The sequence below is a fragment of the Pithys albifrons genome, chromosome 17 (assembly GCF_047495875.1).
Source record: "Pithys albifrons albifrons isolate INPA30051 chromosome 17, PitAlb_v1, whole genome shotgun sequence".
In the NCBI taxonomy this organism is placed as follows: domain Eukaryota; kingdom Metazoa; phylum Chordata; class Aves; order Passeriformes; family Thamnophilidae; genus Pithys; species Pithys albifrons.
In genome coordinates, this window is record NC_092474.1 from 8823262 (window position 1) to 8841758 (window position 18497).

The 18497-nt window shown below is 44.6% G+C and overlaps 2 protein-coding genes across 3 annotated transcripts; one reads left to right on the plus strand and one right to left on the minus strand.

The window, feature by feature from the left end:
• The first annotated feature begins 5 nt into the window (after positions 1-5).
• Positions 6-6918, plus strand: CCDC117 (coiled-coil domain containing 117). Its single transcript, XM_071571776.1, has 5 exons — positions 6-411; positions 1338-1388; positions 1756-1989; positions 3357-3494; positions 3999-6918. The coding sequence occupies exons 1-5, from the start codon at positions 149-151 to the stop codon at positions 4249-4251; spliced, it is 939 nt and encodes a 312-aa protein (XP_071427877.1). The 5' UTR covers positions 6-148; the 3' UTR covers positions 4252-6918.
• Positions 6919-10007: 3089 nt separating this feature from the next.
• XBP1 (X-box binding protein 1) lies at positions 10008-12115 on the minus strand. Of its 2 annotated transcripts, none has more exons than XM_071571778.1 (5): positions 11827-12115; positions 11671-11746; positions 11433-11561; positions 11075-11238; positions 10008-10281 (listed from the first exon to the last, which is right to left on the minus strand). In XM_071571778.1, exons 1-5 carry the CDS (start codon positions 12102-12104, stop codon positions 10095-10097), a joined length of 834 nt encoding a protein of 277 aa, XP_071427879.1. In that variant the 5' UTR covers positions 12105-12115; the 3' UTR covers positions 10008-10094. The 2 variants fall into 2 exon arrangements, with proteins under 2 accessions (XP_071427879.1, XP_071427878.1); XM_071571777.1 differs by having other exon boundaries at positions 11650-11746; positions 11827-12114.
• Between the last annotated feature and the right edge of the window lie 6382 nt (positions 12116-18497).

The window sequence follows — 18497 nt, forward strand, 5'->3', positions numbered from 1 at the left end:
GGCGAAAGGCCTGGAAAGGACGCGGCTGTGGTGGCGGCTCCGGTGCGGGCCGGGCCGGGCCGGGGCAGCGCCGCGGCCGGGGCGGCTCCTGGAGGTCCCGCAGCGCGGGCCGTGCCGCTGACTCGTGTGTTCTGCCCCACAGCAGGAAATGGCAGCGCTTGGCAGATCCTGCCAGGGCATCGCGGCGGGGCCGGCCGTGGAGCTGGCCCCGGACCGCCACGGCCCACAGCCCGCGGCCGGTGGCCTCGGCCGGCTCCAGCTGCCCGGCATGGCCGTGGCAGGGATAGGACACGACGGCGCCAGCGGCTCGTCCGGCCTGTGTGTGCAGAGCAGCTTCGGCCCGGCCGCGCTGGCCGCGCTGGGGAGCCACAGCCCGGGGCCGGGGGGCGCCTTGGGCAGGAGCCGCAGCCAGTGAGTGCCGGCAGGGACAGCGGGGCCGTGCGGGGCCGGCAGGGACAGTAGGGACGGCGGGGCCGGCAGGGACAGTAGGGACGGCGGGGCTGTGCGGGGCCGGCAGGGACAGTGGGGACAGCAGGAACAGCGGGGCCGTGCGGGGCCGGCAGGGACAGTAGGGACGGCGGGGCTGTGCAGGGCCGGCAGGCACAGTGGGGACAGCAGGAACAGCGGGGCCGTGCGGGGCCGGCAGGGACAGTAGGGACGGCGGGGCCGTGCGGGGCCGGCAGGGACAGCGGGGCCGTGCGGGGCGCGCTGCAGCTGCGTTACTTTGAGCAGTGTTTCACTAGGAGGAGGTTAGAATTGTATTGTGCTCCTCTTGCGGCGTTGAACTGGCTGGTGGGGGTGAAGGGGCCTTCTAAAAGGCAAGAAAGGTGATTGAGTGTACCAGCATCTTCACATGCTTTTAAACGCATGTATTCTATTTATTTATTTATTTTCAAACTTTTTCTTTCTCATATGTAAGCACAAAAATCTTAAGTTATTCCATAAAATATTGTGTTTTGGCTGCATTCGAGTATCTCCCTGTGGTACAGTGTACTAACAGACTGTAGATGGATCATGTGTTGCTTCTTCAAGCATTTGAATTTTAGCACAAATTGATCTTGCCTTCTTTGGAAAAAATAAATAGCATAAAGGAGAAGAAATTAGCATGGAATTCTGTTCTGAGAACTGAACAATTGCAGCTGCCTTTGACTTCCTTTGTAACAAAATGGTCATTTACTGTCCAAAACTTCCATTCTCTTTGTGGCTGGTGAGGTACTGTGACTGTTGCTCTTAGTTGCAAGTGAAATTTTAAAAGGGAGGGAAATACTGTTTGACAATGTCAATGCCACTGGAAGATATGATTAGAAGCTAAATAACTATTTGTTTTTGTTTCGTAGTGTCTCTGTGCGCTCTGGAAAGAAGCATAAGCTAGAAGAAGAGGCAGAAGGGTAAATTAATTTGTCTTTTATAGCTTGAAAAAACTTAATTTGCATTTTGTTCTCTAAAACATTTGAGCACATCTCATCTACAATACAAACAGGAAGGGAATTTTTATAATTGTTTCCATTTACAGCTCTTCCTCTGAATTGCACTTGAGCCTGAATCCATTTCCATTACCTAACCAATAGGTAGCACTGGTTTGCTTGCACGGGTGCTCATACTCCACCAAGAACAACGCGGATTTCATTTCTTTGTTGAGGTTGCATTGATGTAGTGTGTCAAAGTTGTTGAAATGCACATGACTTTCTATAACATTTGTTCCTGTAAAATGCCGCATTTCTTTTTTGACAGTTGTAAACTTAATTTGTTTCCTAGTTGTCCTGTGCGGAAGAAGAGACTGACAGGAGCCCCAAATTGCCCTTTGAATGCCACCAGTGAAGAATGGATTCTCTGTGCAGGTCAGCAGGCAGCTGGGGAGGTAGCCAGTCAGTATGGTGGCAGCGGTCCTGAAACTGCCATGTTAGAAATTCCCTGTGAAGAAATGGATCAGACAATGGGGGAACAGCAATGCGAGGTTGCTCGCAGGAAGCTTCAGGAAATTGAGGACAGGTAAATGCAGGGATGGAGTAGACTGGCTTTGCTGAGCTTTCCCTTTTCTGGTGGGAATTCAGGGGTAAATCTAGCATTTAGCAGTGTGATAGCACTGCTGTGAGTCTGAGGTGAACCTTCTGTTCAACTGATTTCTTTTTAGGCTACCCGTGGTCCTGTGAGTCTTTGGGCTGATACTGTGATTTGAAATCAAGGGTGCTAGAGCAGCAGATGCTGAATAAATAACCCCCTCATCATTATCATGATGCATCATCAATATATCATAGTGGGGTTTAATGCTCTTTTGTGAGCATGCAGAGCTCAAATTTTAACCAGTTATCTGGTCAGACTTGAGCTCAGCTTTTTTTCAGCCAAGTGCAGCTTGTTCTGTGATTAATAGCTAAGATAGCTGTGAATTTGCCAGTGTGGAGAGAAGCATGAACCAGAGAGGTGTCTGTGCACAAATGCAGTAAGGCTGATGTTCATCTTGCTGATGGTGTCATGTGGGGTAATGAGGTGTCTATAGAAAGTCTACTGCAGTCATTTAATAAATGTACTGTGTATTTTGGCCCTCAAAAGATTTCTGGGAATGGCATGTGTTTGCAGCTGAGCAAGTATTCCAGGATATCTAAAATGACCACTGCAAATTATTAGAAAAGCCGAAAGTTATAGAAATTTTAAAAGATTTTTCTTTAGATGATTACTTCACAGATGACATGTGAGGGGAAACAACGTACTGTTAGACTGGTTTCTTTTCGTGGGTAAATCAGAGTAGTAATATATGTCTTTACTATCTGCCTGTGTCTGCTTTGGACATCTCAGAAGATTGTTCCCCATCCTTCCCAGCTACTCTGCTAAATTTTCTATAAAAGTTTTACCAGAGCCAAAGAAGATGCCTCCATTTTTTCTAAATGCTTCAACGTTTCATGCTGATTTAATCTCAGAAATCGGTGCAATGTTGTGAAACATGAAGCACTGTGTTCAGTACCTTTGCCATAATTCTTGAAGTTGAGATATGGGGAATTGAACAGATGAAGCTACTGCATAGCTGAGACTCACGTAATGTGATTGAATTGTACAGCTTCCCCTAAAGGGAATTTACTTGTTTTCTGTCAGTGTATGTTTGCACTGACACTGCTGGAATAACATAGGGATAACAAAGACAGCTCAGGTACCAGAAGTGGCATAGCTGCTCAAGTGGCTTCTGTGGTAACAGTCATTCCCCCCAAGAGGGACTCAGTTAACACAGCCCAGCTGCTTCTGGTACCCAGCCTAGGCCAGAGGTGTGCACAGTGCAGTGCACAGAGATGGGACTTAGACTGCAGGGGATGTGCCTGGTAACAGTATGCTCAATAGTGTTTATCTCCCTCTTCCCCCTCCATTCCTAGGATAATTGATGAAGATGAGGAAGTTCATGCTGATGGAAATGTTAGCAATCTGCCCACTCTTATCCTGTCAGATACCCTTAAAAAAGGGATGAAGAGGGATTTTGGTGAAGTCCTGACAAAGAAAATAATAGAATCTATGTAAGTTCTGGAGGAAATAATGGTGTTATGTAGCCAAGACATGCAAATGAAAAGAGCGACCCTGTTTCATGTATGTGGAGATGTCCTTAATTTACTGCATGATGCAGCCAACATTGTGTAACAGACCATTCATCTGTCAAAATAGGAAAAACTGTCCTAATATGGAAGAGAAATAAGTGTAACTGTAGTGGTCACCAAGTGTCTGTTTTGTACTCATTTCTACAGAGAGAAAATTGTTGATTAAACTATTACAAGCTTTATGTATATGAATTTTCAAAATGAGAAGATCCTGAAGTGTGATCAACAGTGGTCATCAAGTTCTGTGCTAGAAGTAGAAGTAATGTAGTTAAGGAAGAGGAAACTTAAGGGGGCGGGGGGGAAGGCATATGGCTTCTGGAATACAGTTCCAAGCTAGATCAAAGGATGAAGGTGCTCTCTGGTCTTCTGCAGCTGATAGCTGTGCTTGGAGAACTTAAATTTAACTGAAACTCCATCCCCTTCTAGGAGCCGTCCTTCTATGGAGCTGGTGCTTTGGAAACCTCTTCCTGAAATTCTGACAGATAAACTGAAGTCTGTTTCTGTTAAGAACTTCAAACAGCAGAGTACAGAAGTGTGTCAAGCTAAACAGCCAACACCAAGAGCTCCTTTTGACCCACAGACTGAAACATTTCCTGAATCACAACAGACTGCCTTGTGTCCAGATCCGTATGCTAGTTTGGGAATACCTGGGTGTGCAGAAGAAGAAATGGAGTTGTAGATGCCAGATTTTAGACTGGAAGCAGTGAGCTTCTGATGCTTTCTGTTGGCGTTTTTTTGATTCTTTCTTTCTGGTTTGATGTGTGAACCTGAAGTTACAGTATTTGTTTTTTGTTTTGTTACTAACAATCATAAGGACATGGTTTGGCCAAGAAACACACAAGATTTCTGTACTCCGGTCTGTTAAATATTCTTATTTTTACTGAAAAAGTAATCCAGAAACCTTTGGAACAAGGATGTAGCTTTCCATCTTGCTTAATGGTGAAATATCTTCTTAATTGCCATTGGTGAAGTATAAAATCCAAATATTGAATGTAACTGTGGCTTAACCCACATCTTTCACTTACTGAGCCATTAAGATTTTGGTGCACATACTGTGCTTGGGCAGTTGGTTTAATATGAATTACAAAAGGGTATGTAAAGGAAGAAATGCTTTTGAATGTAGTCAAAGATAAGAAAGCAATCCCTGTGGTAATAGAGCTTTTCACAGGAGTTCATGCGTGGCTGGTTTGGACTTGATGTAGAAATTACACATTTTGCAGGGTGGTAGGGAAGGAGTGTTACAGCCGAGCATAAGTCTTCGGCTTTGTAGAAAGTAAAGCCAGCTCCTAACTTGCAGTTTACCTTCTAACTTTGGTCATCTTTGGTTTATGGGTTTCTACATTGTGTTTGTGGGCTTTTGATGTTGCCCACCCCAAATGATACAAAGTCAGGAGAAAAGTGGTTCTGAGCCAAGGGATTCACGTTTTACATTGTGCTGAGATTCTTTGTATGCATCAAGTTGCAAAGTCAGTTGAAGACAGTGTAGCTTTTGATGACATCCTTTAATTTGGATAAACATGGTAAGTAAATCTGACAACAGGGAGCTGCTTTATGCCAGAAAGCAGCTGATTATTGTCTGTAACCAAGTCCCAGGCTTTGAGTGGTGAAGGAGATGCTTGTCTTTTCCTGAGAGAATCTAGACTTAAAATTAAAACCAGAACATGTGCCATTTAGCATAGTGCAACATTGTTTATCGAGAGGTATGCCAAAAGAATTTTGTGCCCTCAGGGTGCCAAGAAAAGGAATCCACAAGGAGCTATTACTTGTACCTTTTCTCACCACACAGACTTCCATTATGCTTGAAACCCTTAAACAAGGCAGAAAATCTTATCTTCTGTTCCTGAGTCCTTGAGCTTTCTTAGAGATACCTGAATTGAGGCTTCTCCTAAGAAATTCCTTTCCAAGCAGTAGGTTCTGTTCAGAGTCCTACATCCCAGTCTGGTTTTGACATCTTGCTAACACTTAAAGGAGCAAGTACACAGTAATGCAGCTGCTAGCAGAAAATTTACTATTCTATTGCACAGCTAATTGATAAACTTTGTGATATTGTTTACTGTTAACATATAGTTGATAGTTTAAAATCAAGCTTCTGTTTTTGCATAAATCCTTTTTTCATTTTGGTTGTTCAAAAGATACCCCTGTTTCTTAGATCCTGTTTATCTTGCTGTGTTTGTTGAAAGTTGTTTGAAATTTTCTGGCTCTTGCTAAAACATTTCAGAGCTTCACTAAAAACATTTCAACATTTGAATAGTATTATTCTGCAAACTGGCACCATTCTGGGAGGTTTATTAAGTAGGCTGCACATGGTCTCCAATCTTGCTATGTCTGATTTCATTTCAGGGTCTGCTATAAATCTCTTGCATGAACTGTAAAATTTCTCATGTATTATTAAGCTGTGTTTAAAATCTGCAGCCTTTGGTCCGCTTCACTGCTTAAATATAAAGTAAAGCAATGCAGTTTGGAGAAGGGTGTAGTCACTGCAGGTAGAAAATGTGGCGTCTCCAAGTAATTAACTGGTTTTCAGCTTGCAGGATTGTAGTGAAAGTTCAAGATTGGAAGTATTTTAGCTGAAAACTCTGAGTCCTAAATAAACTGAAAAGAAAGGATAAAAATTCCAAAAATCTGATTAAACCATCCCAGCAATGCTGAAATTGCAACAGAGTAAAAAAACTGTAGGAAGCCTAATACATCAAATCCAGATGCAGTTGTTTTCCTCTTAAAAGCAACAAATTGCATATCAGATTTGCAGAATAAGAAATTCTTGTAGATGGCTTTTAACCATATCTTTTTCCTGTTAGGTTTGTACCAAAGGTTGACTTTCAGAGGTGTCTTTCCTCTTAATTTTTTGATGCCAACAGGGCTTTCACTGACCCATGATTCTGTCATCTGAAACAAGTGGTGGACTATTGACAAAGCCCATGAGATGGGAAAAAAAACTATTCAAGAATTTTGCTGTGGTAGAAAACATTTACTTTTTTCACAATTCGTTTCTGCCCTTATGACAGGAGACAGTGGGGTTGAATTGCTGACATGGGTGCAGGAGGAGAAGAGTGGGCTCCAATGGAAGCCAAGTCAGGAGAACCAAGCAAGATCCTTGCCCTAGCAATCCCCTGAAGAGGGTGTGGGAGACCAAGCTCTGGGTGTTTTCAGACTTGTGTGTTTGTTTCACTTGTTGCTGGCTTCCTTCAAAGACTTTTATTAATGCTGTTCACAAGCAGGATGGCAAATGTGATGCAGTATTAGAACAAACCTTATTTTGAATACAGAAAATCTGATTCTGGTCTGTCTTCTCTTGGGACCAAATCACCCTTTGTATGTCAGTTTTCAATAAATTTTCTAAAATATTTTTAGATGACTGTGTTTCATTCCTGATAAAAGTGAAAACCTTGGGAGCCTATATCCAGTCCTTCAGCAGAGGATAACGTACTCTTCTGGCTTAAGAAGATTTTGAATTTAACCATGTACTCCCCAGGGCACGTCCCTTCTTTCCTCCACAGTGTACAGCAGGACAAGGGCAGGCAACAGCAGGGTAGAGTAAACCTGACTGCCTGAAAGGAAGTTGCTGTTAAGTCTGTCACAACCCAAAGGCCTCTAACAAAGCAAAAGGGATACCTGGAGATGCTGGAGATGTTGTTATAGCTAATGTTTTCAGATCTTTTTACTTCAGACTAAAACTATACAGAACTAAAGAAGGTAGGCATTCTTAATATTAAGAAAAGTTTTAGAAAAGTTGTAGAACAAATTCAGATTTTAATATTTTATTGGAATGTAACATGTTGCTCTTTTGGTTTCCCATCTTCTGTTCAAGAGCTTTTTAAGCAGCTGAAGGAAAAAAGATGGGTGTGCTAGACAAGTATTGCCTTTTCTTTTAGGATGATGGAAAAGTAGGATTTCAGATTTATATTAAAAAAAAAATAAAAGCCTCTGAGGTTTCTAGGCAGGGTCAAAGATAGACTCACTTAAATTGTCCCATGGATTTAGACGAGTCAAAACCCACTCTGATGCAGAGGAAAAGAATAGTATAAAAGCCAGCCTGTGTAGGATCATGTAAGGCTCTCCTGGCTGGCAGAGTCTCCTGGAGGATGTGGCTGAGGTCAGGAGCAGTATCCCAGTTACAAAGCCAACCCTATGGAGAGGAATAGAATTTATTTTGGCATGGGCTTGGAATTAGACATGTAATTATTCCAGGGCCTGTGTCTTGCAGCAGTCAGCTAGAGCAGACTGTCATGGATGATTCATTTAATTAAATGCAGATGTAACCCCATGTGAACCACTGGGTCTGAATCTATGCTTGTGAGGCTAGTAGGACTCCAGAATTCCAAGCCATCAGAAAGCAGTCCCCCAAAGGAAGGGTGCTGCTCCCTGTGTACTGGGCCTTGCCTTTGCAATGGTGCATCAAAAGCTGAATGTAAGAACCATAAACTTCCTTATTCTCTGCAAACAAAGGTCACATTTTCCCCATGAAATATGGTGCAACCAGCACAAGTGTCTTTCTTAAGCAGTACACCAAGGGTTCACACTAACTTTTCATCTCCATTCTTCCTCATCCTGGTAGTTAATGTTGCTGTATGTGCACATCAATAACACTTCCAGTTCACCCTGAAGTTGGGATCAGCTCCTGAAGGCACAAAAATAAGCAAGAGCCTCATACAGGAAGAGGCTGTGCTTACAGTGACTCAGTCCCAAATATCAAATTTACAGGAACACACACATTGCCTACTGCAGCACTGAACAGGGACAGTTTCATCAATTACTATGTTTACTCGTCTATGGCACTAAAAAAGTGAATTTAATCTCATATGAAGATCCAATAATATTAACAAAAGTAATGCAAAATCCTTACATCTGTTTGCTTTTTGGACTTGCAACAAGTTATTTAGTACTAAAGGTCCCATTGCAGTAATCCCTGTTTTCCAGGTTTAAAGTAAAGCCTCTTATTCTCTGACTACTTGCATATTTAATCTAAATTTATTGCATAACTGTAGCCTTTATTCTACCCACTGTTCAGACAGAATGCTCTACTAGAAGGAGCTTGGTTACCTCAAGCTCATAATCCAAAGGTGTCCTGTCACCTTGAATGTTAAGTCACCAAAACCCTTCCATCCCACCCATTTCCTTTCCTCCCTAACAAAGTTATTTTTGTCAAAATTGAATGCAAAACATGAAATATTACTGAAACAAAGAACAGCTGTACAAACACCTGCAACAGCTCTCTCACTTTCAGTGTAAAATTTCAGCTTCTGTCTCTCCAAGTGTTTTTAATATTGTGATAATGGAAAAAATGGATGTGGACAATGAAGAGTCTTGCTGGGACATTTGATATTCTCTCCTGTGAAGTTCATTTGATGCTTCAGGATATCCCAGAATCTGCACTTTTTTCACCACATGTCTGTCTTGCACTCACCTCCCCTCTGACTGAGCACTTCAGATGGCATTACTGGCCACCAGGGTGACACCAACCTTGACTTTAGTCACACTTCACGCTCCTGCCACCTGCTTTCTTTACTGAGGAAGTTTTGCTCTAGCAGCTCTGGCCCTCACAAAAACGCCCCTACCAATTCCAGAAGCTGCTAAAGCATCCAGCTACAGACACCATACAAGTGCTGCTCATCAGTTCATTGTGGTGGGAATACAGACACTGAGGGGCCTAAACTTAAATCCTGCAAGGCTCAAGATACTCTGCCCTCCCCAATGAGAGCTGAGGCAAAAAAGGGTCACTGTGCTGCACTGCATTTTAATTGCACCAATACAATTAAATGGAGAAAGCAACTCTACATAGCACATGGAAAACAAGCATTTACATAGTAAAGCTGTGAGATGTAGAGACTATTAAAGTCTTACCCCAGTTGTCTATACATGAATATCTCACTGCAGTTTTTGGTGTTAAAATTTTCAATGGAAAACAAAATTAACATTTTCAGGTTCATACAGAATTAGCAAGTTACTGAGAAACAGTTTCCTCCCTCATAAGCCAACACTGATGGGGGGCAGGACACCCTACACATTTTTATACCATCACTCCATCCACCACCATGAGTGGAAGTGAGCAACACTTCTGAATACATTTGATTTTCCCCACACACACCCATCAAAGGGGCATATGCTGATATCCTGCCAGGACAGTTATCCAAGGGGAGTTAATACTACCAAGTTAGACACTGATCAGCTGGGGAAAGAGTTCACTGGCAAAGCTATCCTCCCACACATGGTCAGTGGCGAGTGGAGAGGACATGTCACTGAAGGGTGACAGGGATCCTTCATACCCAGAGTCACTACAGGCATCCAACAAGTAGCTTGAGACTTCAAGGCTACGATGAGAAGAAAGCAGATCAGAAATGCCCAGTTCAGGCATGAAGCTGTCTACAGGTTCCTCCTTCACAGACACTGGGACATCAGAGACAGCCTTGTCTTCAGATGCTGAGAGAGATTCTTTCTCAATTTTCATTAGCATATTGGTTTGGTTGCTCACTTCAACAGGAATCTCCAGTATTAGGGGCTTTGTATACACATGATCAAATCTTATCAGTTCATTAATGGCTTCCAACTTAGCTGATGGGGACCCCAAAGAAGGAGAGAGGGAGGCTGATATGGAATTTGTTTCTCCAGAGATCTCTTCCTCCAGCTTTTCCAGGCATGTTGACTCTGCATCAGCATATCTGAGAAACATTTCTGGGTCCAGACTGTCCAGAAAGCCCAACAGGAGATCAGGCTGCAGAATAAAATACTAATTGAGAAAGACAGCCTATTTCTGTTACAGCAAAACACCAGCTGAAGCATCTACTCATCCCCATCTGGAAGTTAAAATATACTAGTGCCATCACAGTTGTTTTACCAAGAACACCATCAAACACACAGTTAAGGCAGTTACTTGTCTTTCAGAAATTCACAGAATCTGTCCAGCTGGAATGGACCACAGAGGGTTAACTGGTCCAACATCCCTGGTCAAGCACAGACATCCTAGAACATATTGCACAGGATTGCATCCAGGTGGTTCTTGAGTATCTCCAGTGAGGGAGACTCCACAACCTCTCTGGGCAGCTTGTTCCAGTGTGCAATCATTCTTTGTCCATTGGCTTTGTTTGTAAGAGGACTGGCAGTCTCCCCAGAATTCTACATGCATTTGAGATTCACAGGCACTATTGGAAGCTCCTTGAGACCCTGGACATATCAAGCACTAACACCACAGTGCCTACTGGCCACACAGAGCACAGACAGAATCCAGCTTAGGCAGACCTACCCATGACTAAAGTTCGGGGGGCTGGTGGTTGGTTTTTGGTTTTTTGGTTGTTTTTTTTCCTTCAAGGTTCTGTTTAACTCCTGTACTTACTAGATACAGCCTAACACAGCTGTTCTGAGCCATAGGTATGGTGTTCCAAAACATGGAAAACAAAGCAGCTATGGAAAATTATTAAGTTGTTTAATATCAAGAAGTTATAACACTGGTTTTAAATCCACAATGGTTCTGAATTTCATGGGCAATTTACCTAAGAACAGGCACTCACCTTAGAGTCTGTAGAGTCACTGCCATCAGAATCCACAGGGAAGCTGTCAGAACTGGTGACTGCTGGGCCTGCCCCTGCTGCAGAGGAACACGTAGTCTGAGTGCTGCGGACTCAGCGGACCCGGTCACCACTCTGATCTCCTCCAGCTGCGATTCCTCCACAACCTGTGCCAAGGAAGACTTTTACATGAGAGCCTGACCCTCTCCACCACCCCATTCTTTTGAGACAAGCCTACATGAATGTAACAATTTCAGAACTTCCCTTTGAAGGACAAGGGTGTTTCTAGCACATATCTCTTCGCAGCACTGGGGTTACCCCGGGATGGGGCAGCCCTTGGTGGGCGGACATGCCAGCTCACCTGGGGCTCGCCGCCCTTCTCCGTCTTCAGAGCGTCTAAACCCAGGCGGCAGCGGAGCTCCTGGTTCTCCAGCACAAGGTTACACGTCCTATCCCGCAGGAGCTGGTTTTCCAGCAGCAGCTTCTGGTTCTGCAGAGAGCCGTGAGGCAGGGAGGCCGTCTCCCACCTCCCCCTCCAGGCCCCCCACCTCCCTCTCCAGGCCCTCCAGGCCCCTCACCTCCTCCTCCAGCTCTATCACCTGCTGCTCCAGCTCCGTCATCCGCGCCTTCTTCCTGTCGCGGGCGCTCTGGGCCGCCACGCGGTTCTTCAGTTTCCTGCGGGGCAGGGCTGCAGTCAGAGCGGCGGGGAAGGCGCTGCGCCATCCCCCCCACCCCCCGCCGCCGCTCCCACTCACCTGCGCAGCGCCTTCTCCTCGGGGCTCAGGTGCGTGAGCCGCTGCCGCTTGCGGGCCGGCTGCGGGGCCTCCAGCCCCGGGAGGCCGGGATCGGCTCCTGCCGGCAAGACAACAGAGAGATGCCGGCCGGCCGCGGGGCTAGGGGCCTCGGCCGCTTCGCTGGGGATGAGGAGCAGCCGGGGGGCCGCGGCACCGGGCAGCGCTGCCATGGCGGGACCCGACGGGAACGAAAGGGACGCGCTGCCCGGCACCGCCACCGCGCGCAGCCCCGCCCGCATTTCTACCAGCGTGGCTCTCCCTCATTGGCTGGAACGGCGTGACGCCACGGCCGGGCAAGCCCGTGATTGGCTGGAAGCCGAGAGCAAGAGGGGAAGCGAATTGCATCAGACGAGCAGGCTGTGGCCGGGGCGGTGCCGGCGCGCGGTGGAGGGCGGAGCCTGCAGGTGGGCGGAGCGGGGGCCGCCGTGATGGGGGGGGCAGAGGGGTCGGGACCGCCGTGATGGGGGGGCGGCCGGGGCCGGGGCCGGGGCCGTGAGGGGGTGGCTGGGACCGGGGCCGGGGCCGCCGTGAGGGGGGGGGTCGGGGCCGCCGCCGCCGCCGCCCGGGATGGCGGCCATGGGGAGGGGGCCGGGCGCCGAAGGTGAGCAGTTCGTCGGGAGGCAGCGAGCCGGCTCTGGCGTGCCGGTGCAGCGAAAGCCTCTTCGTGGTCCTTCCCTCCGGCCGGTCTGTCATAAGCCGTCATAAGCAGAATCGTGGGGAGCACGAGTGCCAATACTGGAGCTGTAGCTGATGTCAGGAGAGTAGGCTAAAAATGGGCTAAAAAGAACAAAAAAGCAGCGAAGTTAGTGATGGTGAGTAGAAGTGGCAGGGAATTGTGCAGCAATCCCCCGGGGGTGTCGCCCCGCTGCCCCGGCCCATGCTGAGCAGCCCCAGCGCTGCGAGGGGAGCGGAGCGAGCGCTCCTGTGGTGCCTGACCCTGGGCATCGCCCTGCTGGGACGGGCTATGTCACAGCTGGTAGTTCTTGGGTCCAGACAGGTACGTGTTTTGTACGTAGAAAGCCGTAAAATGCTCTGCCTGTGGGAATGCAGATGTTCAGCAACCTGCCAAGAGACACACACAGGCACGCAGGACAGAGAGGGTGTTTGAAGTGTTGGCCCTAACCTGGTGACCAAAGCTTTCCAAGTGCCCACTTATGACAGTTGCCAATGACCTGAGTAGTTATGAAATACTGAGACTTTAGCTGCTTACATTTATTTTTTAAATCCATTCAGGCACTGAACTTAAATTAGTGAAGTTGTTAAACAGTAAAGGAAAAACATGAGCTTTAGAAGTTCAAAGGCACTGATGTGCTGGTTTGACATTACTCCAGCACTGGAGTTCTGCCAGGCTCTCATGATCCAGAGAACAAACAGCATTTGTAAGCTTGTGTTTGTTCTTTCCTTATTCACTGCAGTATGACCTTGAGCTAAAGCTGAGAATTCACCTTTCTACTTTGACACCTTTGTGAAAAATATGGCAGGTTTTTGATAAGCCTTTTAATCTGAGTGCAAAAAAGTTGTTTGTTCTGGTCCTGCTAAGCCCCTTAAGCTACTGGTCATTAAAAACTGTCTGCTTGTCTTTTGTGTGTGTTTTCTGGGTTTGGATTCATGTTTCTTCTGTAATTCTAAATCCCAATTAAAAACTTCCCTGTTTTCTAATGAAATGCAGGTTTGGTATTAATACCTTTTTCAGATTTCAGACATTCATTTCAAATTGCTCTTTTTTGCAACAAAAGTGCTGAACAGGCTGCCTCACATTGCCAGTTTGTGATATTTATAGCTATACTGGGGAGACAAGCAGTGGTGGGATTTATCATGCAGATACCCAGATTTCTGAGCTTTATGGCTGAAAAAAGATCATAACTTTCTGTCTGCATGGATTTAATTTTCCTATTTCATTTTATATGGAACCAGAGCAAAAGCATCTGTTTCCTTTTGCAACAAACACTTGTGACCATGAATAAACTCCAGAAGTGCAGAGACATATATCCTGGTAGTGGTGCCTGAAAAGCCTTACAGTGATGTGTGACCAGGCAGAAAAAAAGACTTCAAATTTAATTCTGATTTCCACTTTTTTTTTTTCACTGTTTGCACATTCCAATCTTTGTATTTTTCTTATTTCAGTCATTTGAATCAGTCCTGTGATCCGCATGACTCAAGAATGCTTCTCCCCTGCCTTTCACCCCACTGAGGGTTCAGCATTACCACCAAGGATGTGCCAGTGAGGATACTGTTGGCTGTCCTGCCAGAAACCACGTTAATTCCTGCTAACACTGCTTTATGTTTTATGTGTCAGGTGGCCAACCCACCAGAGGAAATAGTTTTGTTTAACAAAGGTGGAGAGGCTTTGCCCTTGTGTAATATCAGATACAGAGAAAGAAATGCGTGTTGAATGTTATCTATGTATGAAAAAAGGGGGAATAGAAGAGGGAAATAAAATGGAAGGGGGTGTAGAGAAAAGATTAACTGACAATCACAGTCTGAGAAAGAGCTTGTTTGCTGAATGTGTGTCTGAAAATACTTGGAAAGTGGCCTGGGGCCCCAAGCTTGTGACAACAGCTGGAATATTCCCAGATTTGTATCAAGAGCTGATTAAATGAGAAGGGGAACTGTTTTGCAGCATAAAATAGGCTATAAGTTATTCCAAACCTATAACTTATATTCGTTTTACTTATTCTTAAATTTCATCATTACTTTTGGGATTCAGGAGTACATCTTTCAAAGCCTTAGTGCTCTTAATTTCAGGGAATATGCAGAATCTGTATCCTCTGCATACTGCAGGGGAACTGCCCCCCTGTCGGCAAACTGTTCAAGGTGACGTTGGCTTTGCCTTCTTTTGCTGCTGCAAGCAAGTTCTTCAGAAAGGTATTTCACTCAGCTTTCATCCCTTCTCCGTTAATACTTGTTATTGAGATTCTGCCTCATTGGCATCTGTGGTTGTTTCCAGTGTGCCATCAGAACAGTGTGGAAATGACCCAGTGAATCCAACTTTAAACCCTGACTCTCTTGCAACCACCTTAGAAACCTTATATTCCAGTTCTTGTCCTCATGTTACACCCACACACATTACTGGTACCTGCTACTACCCAGGATTTGAAGGAACAGTGGGTAAGTCTGCCTGAGTTCCCTCTTATATCTGTGTGGTGGGCCACAGGCATAGGCTGGAGATTCTTATTTTGGTCATCTTTAAGGTTCAGTCCTCTGACTGAGTGATTCTGTGGTGAGGGAGAGATCCTGTCACACCTGGACCTCAAGGGTCTCTGGTGACAACTCTTCTGATACCCTCAGACCTTCATGCTGGAGTTCTGTCTGTATTTTCCCCATCCATAACAGTGTTCAAGCCACTACAGGCGGCATCAGTTGACTCACACACCACGTATCTTGTGACAAGAGTTCACATGCCTCATTGTAGCTCTGTCTTGCCATACCAATAGAATTAGTTATCCCATCACCATAGTCAAGGAAGCCTTGCTTCTCATTCCCAAGTCTGAGTTAACTCAGACAATGCTGGCAGTGTTTCTGGAACAATTATATTCTTCAAGTTGACTCGACATTGGGCCTTTTATAGGGTCTTTTTTGCAGGAAAAGGGAGTCTTCCTTCACTGCCACTGGAGTTCCCAGTAGTTACAGGCATTGAAGCTCACCTTGGAGCATCTCTGGGCACTTCAGTACCATTGCCTACATGCAAAGAGGTTGTGCCCCGTTCCAAGTCTAATGGTAGCTTAGTATTAATAAATTTCATGCAGTACCTCATAAAAAAGGCAGATGGGAAGCACACTTCCCAAAGCCCAGCTGAAGATGCATGTATAGCAACTGATTAAGTATTAGAAAATATGAACTTCCATCAAGGTGCTCTTCTGTAGTGACCCATCTGCATCACACACTTTTTGGCAACAAAATTATCTGATGTTTCATGGTTGCTAATATTTTCTCTGTGTAATTCTTTTTTTTATTGTTACAGAATAGAAGATGGCAGTTTTTTCTTAAAAATCTAATGATATATTATCTCTTTTTAGAATGATAGCAGTAAATTTAAGATCAAGCAACTTATATAAAAAGATCAGAAGTGTTCCTTGCATCTCCATGGTATCTTGTCTTCCCTGAATTTCACTTGAATTGTAATTCAAATTTGCTTCATTTTCTTAGATTCCTCTGAAACTCAAGAGCTCATTGGTCTCAAGCAAGACCGGAAATTAACTAACACATATAGTTGTATCGTGGTTGCAATTTTTTGCCAATTTATTACTTTTTCCAAAAAGCTGACATGCTTATTAAACAGCAGAGGTCTCAGTGTAGAGGCAGCTTGCTAATCCCTCTCCCACTATCACAGAATGATGATTATAAAGGGAAAATCTACCTGCTAACATGGACAGTGCTGTATTTTGAGATAAAGATCTCTTGATTTGACTTGTTCTGTCAGACAGAGAACCAAATTTCTGTTGCACATTCTGAGCCTGGAGCACACCACTTGTGGGAACTTCAAAGAAGGCAAGATATCCATGCCACAGTAAACGGAAAGGCTTGCAACCAACCCCATGCTACCAGTTCCGTGAAAGTGAAATATTACTGGAAAGCTCTGCAAACATTAGTCTTGTAAACAGATCTTTATCCATAGTGATCAGATGCCCTTTGGAAGATTTACGCCATCTACCAGTCCCTGAGAGACTCCACCTGGGAATCAAACAGCATTGGGTCAGCTGAGCAGGGAGATGGGCTCATGTCAGGGAATCTCTTTGGTGGCCACGTCAGCTGGTTCATCTTTGAAGGAGTCCCACAGGTCGAGGGAAGGTTGTGTTTGTTCATTGTCATTGAGGTTTTGGTTGGTTGTTCTGGCTTCTGCTTCCAACCATCTTGTTTAATGTTGAGCCTATCTTCTTCCCACACCACTCCTCTACCCTTGACTCTATTTAATGGATTCCCTTTCCCTTTAAAAGGTCTAGCTGTTGATATCTCTGGGGCTTGGCTATGGTTTGTCTGATTGTAATACCTATTTGCACGCATAGTCCTACATTAGTTCTTTGACTTTTCTCTTTCTAGCTTGGTCCCAAGCACAGTGCTCCCCTGCAAAGTTCTCTCATCCTGCTGGCAAGAAAATGTGGACCAGAGGGTTGTGCAGATTATGCAGGATTATGAAGGTTCTGGAAGATGTCACAAGAGCTGTTTATGGAGAGCTGTTGTGCTCATCTGTATATACTGACGCATGGTGATATATTAAAGGTGTTAGTGACAAGTAAAAGACAGAAGGCAAAGGTGCTACGCGTAGCTGAGGCAGTGAATGCATCATCATGGGTGATGCTGTAGAATATACTGGGGCAGTACAGGAGAAACTGAGCTTGCTGCTGTGCTGCCCCAGGGAACCAGAGCACTGTTCTGGGGCTTGTGTCAGTGTTTCACATGTTGAGTAAACTCTCTGAATAAAGCAGCTAACTTGAAATCTCACATGCCTAAAAGCTCCTGTTCCAGTAAATGTTTCAGTTTGTACATCCTGGTTCAGAAGTTGGAAAATACTGCAGGAGGTCAACAACCGTGCTTACGAAAACTGAATGGCTACTTCCTATTGGCAGAAGCTTACTCTTCTTTGGAGCAGGGCCAGCATTTGAAAGGAAAAACCTTCTCTTATTTCTTAGTCATTCCCTAGGCTTTGAAATTCTTTTAGAAGTTCAGAGCCCCTGAGAGTCCTGGTAACTTTCTTGTTTTCTAATTTTGAATTTATTTCATTATATTTTCCCAGTTGGGTGCCTTTTGCACCCAGAAACCTGTCTCCAGCTGTCACGAGGCCCTGTGTGAAAAGAGGAAATTATCAGGAAATGTCAAGTTAGGAATCAGTTCTGTCTCATCATAGGTTCAGCAGGACCCAAAATGATAGGGGATATTGGCAGAATCATCTGTCTCCTGCCTTGTGCAATTTTGATTTGCTGACTGCTCAAAGGGCACAGGGTAGCAGCTGGTGTTCAGAGAGGGATGAGTCTATTATGCTTTCTCTCTGGTAGCCTCACTGATTTGCTCTGTTAGCGCTGACTTTGATGATAACACTTATGCAAATGGACAGGGACAGTTAAAGGCCTTTATATACTAATTAAATAGATCACATCCTAGTACTTGAATGTGGAAAAGTAGTGTTTTAAGATGATTAATTAAAAGTGCCAGTCAGATCTTGTAACTTTAATATAATAGATAATCTTGTCTTTAATATAATAGATAACCCAAGATAAAATAGAGTAAATAGTCGCTTAACTTACCATGGCATGAATGAATCAATTGTTAATAATTCCTTCATTTTAGTCAGTGACCTTTTAAGAATGCTGTTTGCTTTTGGTAGGTAGAAGTGGTTAAATCTATTTGTTGGCTTAAATATGAGTTCTTCATATTGTGACTAATGTTAGTGGCTGGTACATTATATACTTTAACCATGTGCCTCAAATTTATTCTGTGGTGTGTATGTATTGTTCACTTTACACAGTGTATTGCTGGAAGTGAGGCTTCATGAACAGCAACTTGGACCACACATTTACTCCTGAAACACTAATAACAATGTTGAATTAAATACAGAAGTGTCAATATTTAGGTTGTATATAAATATGTTTTGTGAAATATGCAGGGTGTGTTATTTACATGTTATTTACATTAGATGC

Excerpts from the sequence above, each read along its gene's own strand:
- CCDC117 (XM_071571776.1), top strand. The coding sequence starts at position 149 with ATGGCAGCGCTTGGCAGATCCTGCCAGGGCATCGCGGCGGGGCCGGCC. Across the intron at positions 1,990-3,356 it reads CTTCAGGAAATTGAGGACAG|GATAATTGATGAAGATGAGG; the intron begins GTAAATGCAGGG and ends CTCCATTCCTAG. Across the intron at positions 3,495-3,998 it reads AAGAAAATAATAGAATCTAT|GAGCCGTCCTTCTATGGAGC; the intron begins GTAAGTTCTGGA and ends ATCCCCTTCTAG.
- XBP1 (XM_071571777.1), bottom strand. The coding sequence starts at position 12,104 with ATGCGGGCGGGGCTGCGCGCGGTGGCGGTGCCGGGCAGCGCGTCCCTT. Across the intron at positions 11,747-11,826 it reads GAGGAGAAGGCGCTGCGCAG|GAAACTGAAGAACCGCGTGG; the intron begins GTGAGTGGGAGC and ends CCTGCCCCGCAG. Across the intron at positions 11,562-11,649 it reads TGATAGAGCTGGAGGAGGAG|AACCAGAAGCTGCTGCTGGA; the intron begins GTGAGGGGCCTG and ends GGCTCTCTGCAG.